This window comes from Protopterus annectens, chromosome 4.part1 (genome assembly GCF_019279795.1).
Source record: "Protopterus annectens isolate FY-2018-M chromosome 4.part1, PAN1.0, whole genome shotgun sequence".
In the NCBI taxonomy this organism is placed as follows: Eukaryota; Metazoa; Chordata; order Ceratodontiformes; family Protopteridae; genus Protopterus; species Protopterus annectens.
Window position 1 is genome coordinate 849,458,632 of NC_056734.1, and position 16,151 is coordinate 849,474,782.

At 40.5% G+C, this 16,151-nt stretch overlaps 1 protein-coding gene across 1 annotated transcript in view; it reads left to right on the plus strand.

Moving 5' to 3' along the window:
* Nucleotides 1-16,151, plus strand: part of CTC1 (CST telomere replication complex component 1) — a 1,463,250-nt gene that overhangs the window by 192,133 nt on the left and 1,254,966 nt on the right. Inside the window, exon 4 of the mRNA XM_044070869.1 lies at nt 2,644-2,873. Coding sequence (XP_043926804.1) covers nt 2,644-2,873 — 230 coding nt within the window. The remainder of the gene's footprint in view (nt 1-2,643; nt 2,874-16,151) is intronic.

A 16,151-nucleotide genomic window follows, 5' to 3' on the forward strand; every position in this document is an offset into this window, starting at 1 on the left:
TTCACTGTTTCAGTCCAGGTTACTCACCCGCCATCCCCCTTTTCTTCTGTTGGAACCTATCTTTCCTTCTCTGATTTATACAACCTATGTGGTGTATTTGCTTGTAGATGAAGATAAAGTTTATATTGGTGCATGTAATTTTATATATATATATATATATATATATATATATATATATATATAAATTTTGGCAACCCTTTTAGGGGGCACCTGACATCTGGGGCAAGAAAAACTAAAGAAAATGGCGTCGGCTGCTTCTTTTATACCCCTGATGGCCTGACGTCAGGGAAGGGGCAACAGCAGCCGATGCAGGACCCAAGACTTTGGAATTCAGGCTGACTGAGGGCAACCTGCCAGCAGGATTACCCAAATGTAATGACTGCAACAGTGAATACACTCTAACATCTACATTTTATGGTAAGTGTACACAACTGTACTTTGTCCATCTTCAGCTTAGCAAAAGGTATTTATCTCAGTCAAAAAATATTATGCATTAATTGAGCTAGTTTGGTCTGACAAAATACTGTCCTGCCTGGACTAGTTCCCAAATACTGTCCTGCCTGGAGTAGTTCCCAGATGGCTTTAAAACAGATAATTCCTGGTACTAGTGAGTCAGAGATATCCCACTCTGTGCCACTTTCATGTGCAGTACGTGGTTGTCATTCCTTAATTAATTGAACTTTACTGTTTTTGTTAACACACGCTCATCTTTGCTCTTCTTACCATTGGTCCTTTTGTTCATGCAGATTACTTGGCTGTTTTGCTAGCTAACCATTTTCAGCACACCACTGGGGAGTGATCAAGTGCAGAATTCAGGTAGCTGAGCCACACCAACTCAAACAATCCCACCACAAGTGGGGAATGCACTGAAACAGTGAACCTGTTTAAATAGTTATATCTCTGGCTTGATCCTAATTTAATAATTTCCATATATGTAATATGCATGTTAATGTTTCAAAACCTGTTTGAGAGTATGCTGTAGAGTTGTTAATCTTCTCACAAATGAGGCCAGAATAGATCTTTCAAAGCAGTTCCATTTCTAACCTTGGAATACTTTGTTCCCTGTGTTGTTTCCATACCTGCATTCATGGAGTATTCTGTAGTATGTTTTGAGCCCTTCATTCTCTTATACTGGAGTTATGTCAGCTGTAGGAACCATCATCTAAGCAGCCGTGGAGGTATTCTGTGCCCCCAATAGCATCCTCAGCAATAAGTGCTCATCTGTTTGGACCGTAACCCTGTACCTGCTGCTGAGATGAACACCCACTTCAGCACGGAAAATCCTACTCCTTAGCCTTGCTTGTTTGTGCTTCCAGCTACAAGGTACATGGACTGCCATCACAGGCTTGGGATTGCTGGTCCTTGTCATTTTTGGTGCCATGATTGCTTAATGGGCATCATAATCCTTGCCTTTGAAAGGGCAAGTTAGTACCAGCTCCTCCCTACTATCCTTCCTCATCTGACTTTTCTAGCACCTGAGCCCTTAATTAAACTTGGGCCGTCTGAGTTTTAGCTGTCTACGGCATACAGAAACGCTTATTTTGGAATACTTACTGAAGTTAATTCAGCCATTAATGTTAGACATTGCAAACCTCCTTTGACAATCTGCATATTCAAACTCATTGAAAAGAGCACTATTTGATTTCCTTTTGAACAAAGCCAAGATATTATTTTGTCCCCTGATTTACAGGCCTGTTTGGGACACTGACCCTTCATAGTGAGAATTCTGAAACTCAAACCACAGTTTGGATGTTTATACTGATTGTTCCTTCACTTATAGCTCTGGCAATGAACAAGTTAGCCAAACGTTCATTAAAAAAAAAAAAAAAAAAAAGTAAAACCTTCTTAATCTGACCATAAAATGTAATTTTTTTTCTACTAAGGGTTGCATCTCGTCTCACTCCTGAAACTTTTCCTGTAAATTAAAAGCTAACTGTCTAGGTGATGCTGGCAAATGGAACACTGCTGCTGAATCTGGAAGGAAGACTCCTGTTTTTTACGAATTGCTGGTTTACCAAGCTACTAAGTGACTTTTGTTCAGCTGGTGAAACTGGTGTACTGTAATGTAGTAACCCTGTAGTTGATTTTGTTCTATATTTCAGTACTGGCCTGTCTTTTATTCATTAGGTTATTACTTTGTATTTTTTGCTCACATTATGCTGCATCTATTCATTATACTTTTTTGTATTCATTTAAGTGGATCTTGGTTAAAAGATACCCCTTGAAATCTAGTTCAGTGATCCATAAACTAAATTAATTTTACTGTGCGATTTTGAGTTTGTATAGTAGATATTTTTCTGTATGTGATTTTTTTTTATTTTAACGATTTACACTGATGCACAAGTTGTTCTTTAGTATGTCTGATGTCATTTAATATCAGTCTTGTAGACTATGACTGGTAACAGAATTGTATAATTTTCAGTTGTGATCCTTAGTCTTTAACAGTTTCATTTACTGAGGTCTTATATCATACTTTGCATCCTTTAAGGTTAACTAATCCTTAGTACCTATTCATTTAGGATAGTTGGCATCCAGGTCATCTGTTTTTAGGGTCTTTTGTTACTTTTTAACCAAACTGAAATATAGCATGTCACAAAGAATAAAACAGCTGCTGTCTTTCTTTATTATTATTATTATTATTAGGTTCTGAACCCAGATGTAAACTGGCTGGATCAGCTGTTACTTTTTCCAGGCTGGACATACATTCCTGCACGTTCTGATGAGTTTGGCACATCTCAGTCTCAGAAGGGGTACCTGGAAGTGACCATTCCACCTGTGAAAGTGTTTCACAGCCTGAATCTGCCATCTGATCTGAGACCCTCTCCAGCTGTAGCACTGTTTCCACAAACTGCTTCTCACCTTCTCAGTAATAGGTAAGGGAGATGCTTTGTTTTTTGTTATGCAGTAAGACGCATGTGAAACAATACTTTTTTTTTTTGTTTGTACAGGGGTATACTTCCATTTACATAGATATTACTACAGGTTTATTCATCATTCTGTTGGGAATTGCACTCATAGTAACCTTATAATAGCTGTGCTGTAATGCCCTAACTTTTTTTTAAACCAGTCGTGTGTGTGTGTGTGTGTGTGTGTGTGTGTGTGTGTGTGTGTGTGTGTGTGTCTGTCTGTCTGTCTACAGTAACTGGTTCTATTTCTATTGGTTTCTATTTTTATGTAATCTTGTAAGCTCTTTAGTTGAATGATTGAGGTGGGGTCAACAGTCTTATATGAAATTGGTATATTATTCTCATCAATATGCTGTTTCTGTGAAGAATCTATATTACATTGTAATATCTTGGGCTGCTTTTCAAACATGCATAGTGGCCTTTTGTTGGAGTAGGAGAATGGGAATAGCATTTGCTATTCCATTTTCCAGTCTAATAGTGAGCAGCCTGTAATGCAGTTTCTTCCTTTTTTAGTTTCTCCAAGTCTTTTAGGTTTCTAATACAATGACTGGAATGCACCCCATTCCTAAGTCAATAGTATTGTTTCAGTCTTTGATGTTAGCAAGAAGTGCTATTCGCAGCACCTGCAGTGTGCCCAGTAATGACTCCTCCTGGAATTTCGTATGGAGTTGCATGTATTGGTAACGTATCCAAGTATGATTGTAAATTCTTTTTTATAATACCTGTTACCCTTGCTACAACTGGAAGTGTATGGGTATCCTTCTTCCACATTGCTCTCGTTTCTGCTGCAAATCCTGGTATTTTGTGACTTTGTGTCTCTCTGTACACAAGACATTGTAGTCACTGGATGTAGCAATTTCAGTAGTCAATGCTACTTTTGTCTTCTTTTCATGGACCACTATGTCTGGTTTTCTCACATCTATTTTTCAACTGTTGGTAGTGGGTGATCCCATGTGGTATAAACTTCATTTTCTATGATGATTTGTGGCTCATGTTTCCAATGTTTTCAACCACTTCAGTCCCATAACGTTTGCACAATCCCCAATGCAACAGTCTCGCCACATTGTTGTGCCTTTCAATATACAATCCTTCTACCATTAGTATATCACAACCGGCTACAAGATGTGCGACTGTTTCCAGTTCTGTTTTACAAAATCTAGATTTGTCTGTTTCTCACACATGTTCAATGGACTTTGTAAACCATTGTGCACATAGTCCACTGTCTTGGGCAGCCAATATTGACCTTCCACTTTTTGTTTTAAATTCACCACTTCTTAACCATTCCTACATTCGATCCTGATCAAAATAAGGTTGTTCCAAGAGTTTCCTTTACTTGCAGTTATGCATTTTCTGCATTTCTTGCCTTCTCATTTGAACCTTCACCTTATATTCTTTTGTTTTTTTTGGCACATTAGTTGCTGCCTGATTTTTATTTACTTCTGGTTTGATTTCCATTCCCGCTTGAGTCCAATATGCTTCTGCTAAACTAAGCAGGGAAGTCATCTTAGACTTTCTCCTCATGTTAAAGAACTTTCACTACATTTGGGTCTTATGAAGTCAACAGAAATGTGTGCAGTCCCACAATTATAGATCTATAAATGTAATCAATTTCGAAGAGCTCCATATCTCCTTCAGAATGTGGGATATACATAATATTAGTATGCACTGATTTTTATAAATCATTTGATGAGCATGAAGCATCCTTCTTGGTTTCCTGTCTAACCTGTCAAAACATGTTTTGGGGCCAATCAGCCACTCCAAAGCTGTAAATTAAGACAGGAAGAACAAATTGGTTTATAGCTTGGACTTTATTCTTAGATGTCAGTGCTGGTTTTAGTATTAATTTTTAATCCTTCTAAAATATTCCTTACTGAGTTTTATTCACATTTGTTCATGTTTTATTGTTGATCCTTCAACAATTCTCAAATATTTTTACACTCCCATCTTGCTCAAGTTCTTTTATATCACATTCCTCTCCCAAACTTATGCTTCTTGGTGCTGCAGCTTTCCTGCTTTAAAGGTTGCTTTCGCACATTTATCAAGACCAAATTACATTCTTATATCATCTGAAAAAGTTTTAACCACTTGCAATTGCGCTTTCTGTTCCTCATCTGATGAACTATACAGTTTTAAATCATCCAAAAATGAAGATGACAGGTCTTTACACTTTATTGTTTTCTAGGAGCCAAGTTATAGCCATGGTTTAATGTATTAAGTAGACAGCTTAATGGGTTAAGGGAAGACAGAATAGCAGCAGTGACAGAGTCACCCTGAAATATTCCCCTTTTGAATTTTTTTTCTTGGAATAATAATTTGTCCTTTTTCATGGCTTGATTGCAAAGTGGTCTGCCACCGTTTCATGGTCGCTGTAATGTAAACGATCCATGTAGGATATACCTTATACATTTTTAAGCACTCTTTTTATCTATTCATGGATGTGGGATACTGTCAAATGCTTTTTTGTAGTCAATCCATTCCATACTTAGATTCTTCCTCTTTTTGCAGTTCTCCATTATGACTGCAACAACAAATGATCCTTTGTTCCAAATGACTTTCTTTTATTACCCTTTTGTTCTGTTGCCATGACTGAGTTTTCTTCTAAATGACTATAAAGTCTGTCGGCATCAATTCCAGTGTATTGTTTATATGTTGTCGGAAGGCAAGTTATTGGTCTATATTTTTTTTTAGGATAACTTGCAGGTTCACTCTTAAGTAGGAACATTGTTTTTCTTTTTGTTAACCAGGCTGGTGTCTGTTCGGGGTGTGCATATAAATCATTCTTACTCATGGTTAATTCTTCATAAAAAGATGTTAATATTTCTAGCCAGAAGTTAGATACTGCATCTGGGCCTGGGGTTTTCCAGTTGGAGGATTTTCTTAACTTTGTTTCAATATCTCTGGCCGTTACTTCATCCCATTTCATATCCTGTACCTTTGAACTTCTTCCACTCCCTTTTTCTTCTTCTATCCATTTAGCATCTTTATATTCCACAGAATCTTCTTAGATATTTCTCCAAAATTTATCTATTTCAACTTTTTTGGGTGGTTTTTCAGTTCCTTTTGCCTTGCTTCCCAATTCTCTTTAAAACATTTTGGGGTCCTCAATAAATTGCTTATTTTGTCCTTTTCCTTTATATTTATCTGCATATCTTCTCAACTTTTCTGCCTGTGCTGAGATTTTTAGTTTATTTCCTGATCTGTTCTGATACCGTGCGTTACTTTTATCATGTCTATCTGAGTATTTTTGTTGATCTGCTCTCTCTTCTGTACTCTTCTGACAGTGATACTTCTTGTCTTAATTGCTTTATAGTTTTCTCTGTTCAGTACTTCTGTGATGCTTGTGCACTGGCCCAGTAATCAAGGAGCCTCAATCCTCACCACTGGCAACAGTGAGGGACATACACAATGGGAGGATGACAAGTACACACACAGTAAAGTGCAATTTCCCTTAAGAGCATGCAGAGATCACAATCAGTCTGGGGCTGGTTATTTCCTCTTTCTCCAGATCCTCAATAAAAATGTCCACTGGCACAGGTATAGGGTTAAGATCTCAGCTGAGGGGCCAAGCCAAGACCTTCAGCACCCTCTCTGTCCAACCAGTGCTTCGTGTCCCTACACACACACACACACACACACACACACACACACACACACACACACACACACACACACACACACACATACATACACACTTACTAGCTATGCCCCATTCTTCCCAGACTATAAGGTAGTTATCACTGTCACCAACCTCTACTTATCAGCTACTATAAGGCCCTTGCAAAGAGTGTCTGATCCTACTGTGTAATGTTACTAATAATCCAAATGGTAGTTTTCACCAGGCGCCAGGCTGTTAGGAGTGGCCTGTACAGTGTCACCAAATACATATGCAATTACTCTAAGAGCTTAAATATGTCTCACAAATATCAGCCACAAAGATAGGTTTAAATATATTTAATAATAAATGATAAAAGAATAAGACAATTCTCATTAAATCCAACACAGTTACTTCAGAGTTCAAAATCACAGGAAACATTTTAAAACAGCATTACAGGACAGTCTCAAATAAATAAATATAGAAACATCTAAACTAATCTTTACGATATTCCAATCTGTTTCTAAAAGAGATACAATGCCCTGAATCTTACTTACAGACAGGCAAGTGCAGATGATGATGATGAGTGGATGTTCTTGCTAGGTCCAAGACAAAATACAAAATGCACAGACTCCTTTTTTTCAGAGGGAGCGATGGATTTATACATAGTTGGCAATAGGGTCAATAGGGATACAGATTGCACCTATGAGAAGGGCTATGTCACCTTTCCCATTTGTTATACCAGAGATGTTGGATCAGTGAAGGACATTGTATCTAAACATTGGCACATTTTTTCTGTGGATCCTATCATCAGTGGACTAGCAGGTGACAAACCGAAGTTTGTATATCGTAATAAGAAGAACCTTAAACAGTTACTCTGCTATCCAGGTAAAACACAGGAACCTATGACACACGAAGGGCCCTTTATGACACCTTGCAATAGATGCAATTTTTGTTCCCACATTTTGAGTGATCCCTTGTTTGAGTATCCATATGGACAGGGTGTCTACCATATTCGAACCAGAGGCAATTGCATGTCGTCAGATGTTGTCTATCTTGCCACTTGTACGTCATGTTCAGCCTATTACGTGGGCAAGACCAACCGTGTCCTGAGAGACAGGATCAGGGAACACGTATCTCACACAAGAAAGGGTAATATGCAAAACGCTTTGGCAAAACATACAAAGGAAGAGGGGACCATGCATCAGTTTAAGTTCAGGATCTTAGAGCAGATCCTGAAGTCTTGTAGGAGGGGAGACATTAAGAACTACACAGAATCCAGGGAGATACACTGGATTATTAAGTTCAGGGCCGATATGCCACCTGGCCTTAATGGGAAGGTCCCACTTCGACCCCTATTAAAATCCAGGAGATTGAGAAACAAGAAATGAGTACGTTTCTATAACAGTCTCTATTTGATAGTTCTCATTAGAACCCCCTAGTATGTGACTGTTTCTAACTTTTTTAATATATATTTTTTAATATATTTTTATTTTTATTAAAGCTTCAAATGTGCTGTTTTAGAGGATTTCAGTTTTGTATTCTATGATGATTCTTGCTGTTTTTAAGTAACACTGTGTGGGTCAATGCATTTTATATATGCACTGTAGCTTTAATTAGTCTGACTTTTTTTGGCGCCCTTAAATGTATTTAAACAGTTGATTTAGAGTACTGGTTTCATATTAGGTCTGATGAAGCTACTGCGAAAGCGCTAACCTCACTTTATAAATAAATATATAAATATATTTGTCGTGTGTACACTTGGATCGTGTTTTATTCACTGCATTTCCTGGACTCTGGAGTATTGGAACATTTTTGTTACCCCACCATTGCTTTGCTCAGCAGTTTTTATTCATTTTATTTATTTCTGCTAGCTCTCTCGCTGAGCATTAACTTCGCTGGTTTACTTCGTTTTTATTTTACTCTAAGAGCTTAAATATGTCTCACAAATATCAGCCACAAAGATAGGTTTAAATATATTTAATAATAAATGATAAAAGAATAAGACAATTCTCATTAAATCCAACACAGTTACTTCAGAGTTCAAAATCACAGGAAACATTTTAAAACAGCATTACAGGACAGTCTCAAATAAATAAATATAGAAACATCTAAACTAATCTTTACGATATTCCAATCTATTTCTAAAAGAGATACAATGCCCTGAATCTTACTTACAGACAGGCAAGTGCAGATGATGATGATGAGTGGATGTTCTTGCTAGGTCCAAGACAAAATACAAAATGCACAGACTCTCTCTCAGAGAGTTCTTCAATCAGTATCAAATATTACTGCCAGGTCAGCTTGAATGACGGCACTCTTTGTCACCTTAATTCAGTTCCCAGGCTAAACAGAAACCACCTCTCTTTGAGAAATACATGTCTCTCAGAACTGTGCAGCTGCTAGGAAGTAATAAACAGTAAAACACTTTTACATTTTAAACATAGTAACTACTTCTCTCCAAGACAATGGAAAACAAACTTCTAGCTCTAGACATCCTGTCTCCTTGCCGCATTGAAACTATGTTCTGTAGTCCTATCTCGCCTTAATTCTTATATATGGGTTCAGAGCCATTCCTAGGCTCCGACTCGGCCGATTACAAAGCTCGAAGTCTCTCAGTTGGCTCGTGGCAAGGTAGGTATGCCATAGTGCACCAGTAAGAATCCCCAGATCTCGCTTGCTGTGTCTACGAGTTCAGAAGTGCTTTCTTTCTTGGCTCTGGCTAAGTTGGATTTTTGTCTACATTATTATTGTTATTAGTGATATTTTTGCATATAGTATTAGCTTAGCTTATATAACTTAGTCTTAGTTATTATAGATAGGAAATAGTGTGTTTTTTGCAATTTTGCAAAGTTGTTGTTGAGAACTTGTTGGCCATTGCTCCGCAAGGCCCGTTTTTGTCAAGTGGTATCCCTTACCTGTGTGCTAGTTTTTTGATATAGTTAATCTTATTAGCGCAGGTCCGTTTTTGAGTTAGGACCTCTTTTTCAATTTTGTATTTTCACTGGGATAGTATTCTTGTTGATAGCTGTGTGCAGTATTTTTTACTATTTTTCTTAGCTAGTAATTAGCCTGTTGTTGAAAATGTGCTAATTTTTTTAGCTTCTTCTTGACTTAACTTCTTATCTCTTTTTACGGCTAGGCCCATTTAAGTTAGAGGACCTAGTCCTCTATTAATATTTTTCTGGTGTTTGTTTCCTCAGCAGGGCTTGGCCCATTTAAGTTTGAGGACCTAGTCCTCTGTTTTTGCTCGTGTGTGTGTTTTTTCTTGAGCAGGGCTAGGCCCGTTTAAGTTAGAGGACCTAGTCCTCGATTGTGTTTCCTTGTGTGCAGTGATTCTTGCAGGACTAGACCCGTTTAAGTTAGAGGACCTTGTCCTCTCCTTTCTGCTTTCTCTGGTATTTTCCTGTTTGAGTAAACACGTCTACGGAGTCTAGGGATCATAAACCTTCGGGTTTTAAAAAGTGTATTAAATGCTCCCAAAACTGTCAATAACTGACGGACCATAGTAATTGCGTTTACTGTCTTGGTGCCATACATCTTCAGGAGACATGTTCTTTCTGTCATTCTTTCAGTTCTTGAGTTCTCCAAGAAAGGAAGAACAAACTTATCCTGAAAGGTCTCCTTAAGCCTTCCTTTGAGGAGGATTTAGCCAGTTCTTCATCCTCACACACCAAATCTCCTTCTTCAAAGAAAGAGAAGGTCATATCAGCCAAGAGACTTTCTCCCACACAGACTACTTTATATGGACCTCCTCAAAAAATATCGAAATTGGACAGGTGCTTAGACTCTTGGTGTCGTCGGCATTACCAAAATTGTTGCTGGCTCCGACCCAGTATTTTCCGGGACCATCTGAGACCATACTCCCTGTTGCTGTTCCTCCTCTGAGCCATGTTTGTCCTTCGGAGCCAGAGCTATCAGTGCCACTTGTTGTGGAACCCTCGGTTCCAGCACCTCTTGTGTCTGTCTCAGAGCCGAGTTCTGCTCAGACACCTTCGCCATCGGCCTTTGTGTCTAGGAGCCGAAGCTCACCAGTCGGCCCTGACAGGGATGCTTGGACCTGAACCTCTTTGGTCCCGAACCTACCTCTCGGTGCATCGGCTAGGCTGAGCTCGGATCCTGTATCCCTCTCAGAGACAATTGCTTTGGAGCTGAGGGCTACTTCCGTTTCCTCGGAACCAGGACTGTCCTTGGAACCAGAGAGATCTGCATTTGAGATGATCAGGAGCGTGCTGTCTAGGTCTTTAACTCAGCACAAGGGCACCGATGCTTTTCCCCCTATAGCTCCGACCTCTATCTCAGCACCATCTCTCTCTTGGCAGCAGCGACCCGCAGCCTCAGGAGCCCCCGTTGGGTGGCCTCCAGTCTTCCAAGACCTCCCCAGAATATCCTTTTGAGGAGCCCCCTCTGAAGAGAACTTGCAAGAGGAAGCATGTAAACTCCCCTAATGAGTCCATCACCTTGGACACTGACCTCGAGGAGTCAGAACGGTCCACTAGGTTGTCCTCTGATGATATCTCCTTTGTAGATATGTTAGAGATCCTGAAACAGAGAGGCGGCTGGCCCATTGTCACCCCTTCTGATGAGAAGTCAGTGTACCTGAAGGCTTTCGGGTCTCAACCTTCAGCCTCTTGGGTATCTCCACCTTTCGATGAGCTCTGGGACCTAGTTAGTCGAAAAGTGTGGGAAACTCCTGATGCCGTGGAACCAGTCCCCAGAAGGCCCAACAAATTTCTTTCAGCCCCTAAGGAGAAAAAATATTTGACCAAAGGTGTGCCTGTAGATGCCATGGTGGTGGCGGCAGCCACAAAGAAGGAACTGGCGGAGACTTCCTCATCTGTCCATCCACTGAACAAGGAGTCTCAAACGATAGATAGATATGGGAAGGGCATCTTCTCTTCAGTGGCATTTACACGCAGATCGCTGAATTATCTCACCCATTTTACTAGGCCTCAAAGAGATCTCCTAAAGGAGCTAGGAGATACTCTCCAAGATACATCTGAAGGAGTCCCTGAGAAGATGACTGCTCAGTTGTCCACCTTAAACTCCATTGTTAACTCCTCCATGAGGCTGATATCCTATGCAGCAGTTGGAGCGAGTAGGGCAGTGGATTCAGGAGTTTCCCTTAGGAGACACTCCTGGATGCATTTATGTACCTTTGCAGAGCCCTTCAAATCTACTTTTACCAATGCCCCCTTTGACGTTTCCTTTCTGTTTGGACCAAAGGTATAAGATACACTTACCAGGTGCGAGCAGGAAGGGAAAACTCTCTTGGCCGTGGGAGTATGTTTTTCTGCCTCTTCTAGACCATACCCTAAGGGTCAGAGAGGTGGGAAAATGTGGTTTAAGAAATCCCAGAAATTTTTCCCGGATGCATAGGGTGATTCCTCCTTCAGAGGCAGAGGAGGAAGAACTAATGGTAGACGTCCCCCTAGAGGCAGGAGGGCCCGCAAAACCATGGTGGCCGCGATTCCTTTCGTGGATGTCCCTATCAGTGCTCCTGAAGTGGGGCCCGACTGCGCTTCTCTGGAGCCAGTCGGGGGTCGCTTTGTATTCAGAAGCCTGGCAAACCATCACCCAAGACAAGTGGGTACAAAGAATAATTACCAGAAGATACTCCATACCCTTCTCTTACTCACCCCATGCCACCAAGATAAACCCAGATGTTCCACCCAAGCAACCATAGAAGTTCAAAAGTTGCTTCAAAAGATAGTCATCCAAACTGTCCCTGCAGACCAGATAGGATTCAGAGCTTACTCCAGATTCTTTTTAGTGCCAAAACGAACAGGGGACTAGAGGCCCATTTTAGATTTCAGCAAATTAAACGATCAGTGAAAAAGTCCAAGTTCCGAATGGTAACACTGCAGTCTATTCTTCCTCTGTTAGGGAAAGACAATTGGATGTGCTCCATAGACCTCCAAGATGCGTACTACCACATAAAAATGGACAGAGCATCGAGGAGTCATTTATGCTTCCGGCTGGGAGCCATTCATTACCAATTTCGTGCTCTGCCCTTTGGTCTCACCACAGCCCCCCCCACCAAATGCATGGCAGTAGTGACAACTCACTTGAGACATCTTGGATTCCAAGTGTTTCCGTACCTGGACAACTGGCTCCTGACTGCCACCACCAGGCACCTACTTCTACAAGCCAGGGATGCAATCATCCAGCTCTGCACTCAGTTAGGGATTACGATAAATTGGGAAAAGTCTGCCTTGCCACCTTCTCAGTATGTGACTTTTATAGGCGCAGAAATAGACACAGTCACCATGATAGCTTGCTTCCTGCAGACAAAATACAAAATCTAAGACAACAGATATACAGTCTACTTCCTCAACAGAGAATCAAAGCCAAGATAGTGCTGAAACTTTTAGGGACCATGGCCTCTACTATAACTCTAGTTCCGCTAGCCAGACTACATATGAGAATCCCTCAATGACTACTCTTTTCCCAGTGGTCTCCAACAACTGCCTCTGTCTCATCCTATTCTGTTAACAGAATCTTACAAAAAGGATCTTCGTTGGTGGATTCAGCCTGATCAGCTAATGACAGGAACACCTTTCATCCCTCGACAACCCATTGCTACTGTGACCAAGGATGCCTCCCAGATAGGGTGGGGGGCATTATCTAGGCAGGACTGACCAAGGCACATGGCAAGATCATGAGGCTCACTTGCATATCAATGTCCTAGAGATGAGAGCAGTGCTACTAGCGTTGCAAGCACTTCATGACTTTCTTCCTGTAGGGACGATAGCAATCCAATTGGACAGTATGTTAGTGGTATGGTATAAAAACAAGGAGTAATCAGATCCTACCCCATATGTCGAGAGGCTCTTCGTGTTTGGCAGTGGGCGATATCTTCCCAACGCTTTCTAGTTGCAGCGCATATCCCGGGGACAGCCAGTGTGATAGCCGACAAGCTCAGCAGGGCAATCTTCCTCACGAATGGTCTCTGAATCAGAAAGTCGCGGAACAGATTTTCCGCAAATGGGGACAGCCTTGTTGAGATTTGTTTGCCAGTCCAATCAACGCCAAATGCAGCAGCTACTTCTCCCTTATCCCCACCCCCCCCAGGGAGACACCGAGATGCACTTGCTAACAGTTGGCCCCTAGGACTTCTTTAAGCATTCCCTCCCTTTCCACTGATTTCGAAGGTGATCCAGAAAGCAAAGAGCTTGGGAAGCAGAATGATTCTTATCACTGCTTACCGGCCTCATCAGATTTGGTTCCTCTTTCTCGGGCCTCACCTTGTAGACAATCCATGGACTCTGGACCCAGCTACGGACCTTCTGACACACGTCAGGCACCTTCCATCCCTGCCTCCAGACCCACAACTTGACAGCGTGGCTGCTCCACATTCATCCCTAGTCAGGCTTCATGATTTCTCACCTGTGCTTACTCATAACCTCATGTCTTCCCACAAGCCTTCTACGAGAAAATTTTACGCTAGCAAATGGAAAATATTTTCTGTCTGGGCAGAAGAAAAAAAAACGTAGATCCTTACACAGCCCCCATTCCCTTGGTGTTAGAATTCCTAACCCAACTTTTTCATCAGGGATCAGCTGCTGCTACAATCAAAGTTCAATTGGCAGTGATTTCCAATTTTCATTTTGGACAACATGAGCCTAATCTTTATGTAAATCTTTCCTAAAAGGCACTACCTTGCTAAGACCTCCTTTTCAGTAACCTGTATCTCCTTGGGATTTAAATTTCGTTCTGTCCAAACTTGCTTCCCAGCCTTTTGAACCCTCACATTCTTGTGAATTGAAGTTCCTTTCATGGAAGACCATTTGTCTAGCAGCTGTTACATGTGCCAGAAGAGTGTCAGAGTTACAAGCACTGTCAGTCAAACCTCCTTACTTGATTTTTCATAGAGACAGAGTTTCCCTTCGTACAAATCCGTCCTTCATCCCCAAGGTTTGCTCTGTCTAATTTGAATCAAACTATCGAACTCCAGTCTTTTTTGCTAATAATTTAAACAGTGCAGAATATAAATTTCACCAATTCGATGTTCACAGACAGTTGAGGTTCTGTTTACATAGAACTAATGAGCTTAGAAAATAAGACCAATTATTCGTATCTTTTTCTGAGACAAGAAAAGGTATGCCAGTTTCTAAGATAACTTTATCAAATTGGATGTCAAACTATATCTCATTTATTTACTCTTCCAATGGCAAGGAACTCCAGTTTAAAATTAAGGCTCATTCTACCAGATCCATTTCCACATCTGCTGCTTTTCAAGCCAGAGTCCCAATTGACAGTATTTGTGCAGCAGCAACTTGGGCTACCCCTCATACCTTTATTACTCATTACAAATTGGATTTGTCCTCAAAGGATAGAGACTTCTTGGTTCCACGGTCCTTAGGAGTATATTCTCATGAGCCACCCGAGAAAAAGGTGCTAGGGACACTGTCCCATATGTAAGAATGAAGGCGAGATAGGACTAGAGAACATAAAGATGTTATGTACTCACCATAACATTCCATGTTTGTAGTCCATCTCACCCTTCATTCTTACGAACCCATCCATGTATCCTTGGAGGATCTGGAGACAAGGTAGTATTTATCTCCTGTAGGCTGGAGACCTTTCATCTTTGTTGTTCCTTGTGGAAATATTTTTCTACCACTTTGTTACACAGCAGCAAACAAGACCTGGGGATTCTTACTAGTGCACTGTGGGATACCTTCCTTGTCACGAGCCAACCAAGAAACTTTGAGCTTTGTAATCAGTCGAGTCCCCCCATATGTAAGAATGAAGGGCGGGATGGACTACAAACATGGAACGTTATAGTGAGTACATAACTTCTTTTTTATAGCACATCATAAAGCACTTAATATCAATGTATTTTCTTGAAGTTTTGCAAGCTAATCTTCTATGCTCCAGCAGGGTATGCTGTGGTTACTTTCTTGAAGCTCAGTACATAACGTACAGTTTTGTATAAATCATATCAATATTCACGTATGACATAGAATTATTTACAGAATTCCAGATAGCTGGGCTGGCAGTGTCACAACTTCCATGATGATATTCAATTTCTCCCCTTCCTTTCTCTTACTACCCTGTGTTCTTGTGGTAGAATTTTATTTGTTATTAATTTAGCTGCAGAGTAATATACCCTGTTTACTTCTGTTATTTACATGGATCTCTTTGGACAGTCCTAATTACTGTGTTCATTTTGTTTTATCAGACTTCAAACTTTTTGCGTTTTATTGGTCTTCTGCACTCTTTTTCTTTCGTTGATCATAGTATGTCTATCTATCTCTATTAAATCAATCAACTGTATTCTTAGCTCATTTTCTTCTAAACTGAGGGCACATTTTTTGTTTTCCATTTCCTGTGGGCATTCTATAGAAAGTTCTTCAGCATCTTCCTATGGCACATTCTCTTCATCCCGTGTCATCTGTTGCTGTGTCATATGGGAGCTCACTGGTCTATCACTCCTGAACACTGACTGCGTCAGAGTTGCCACAGTTTCCTGTTTCTTTCCTTGCTGTCCAGCTGCAAGTGAACATTTATACTGGTTTCCTGTGGAAGACTTCAAAATATCTTCATATGGCAACTGACCAGTTGTTTTCCGTTCCACTGGTTTCTCCTTAATTTGGATGTCTGTTGCTCTATCTTGCTGTGGTATTTTCTACACTGAATCCTTCAAC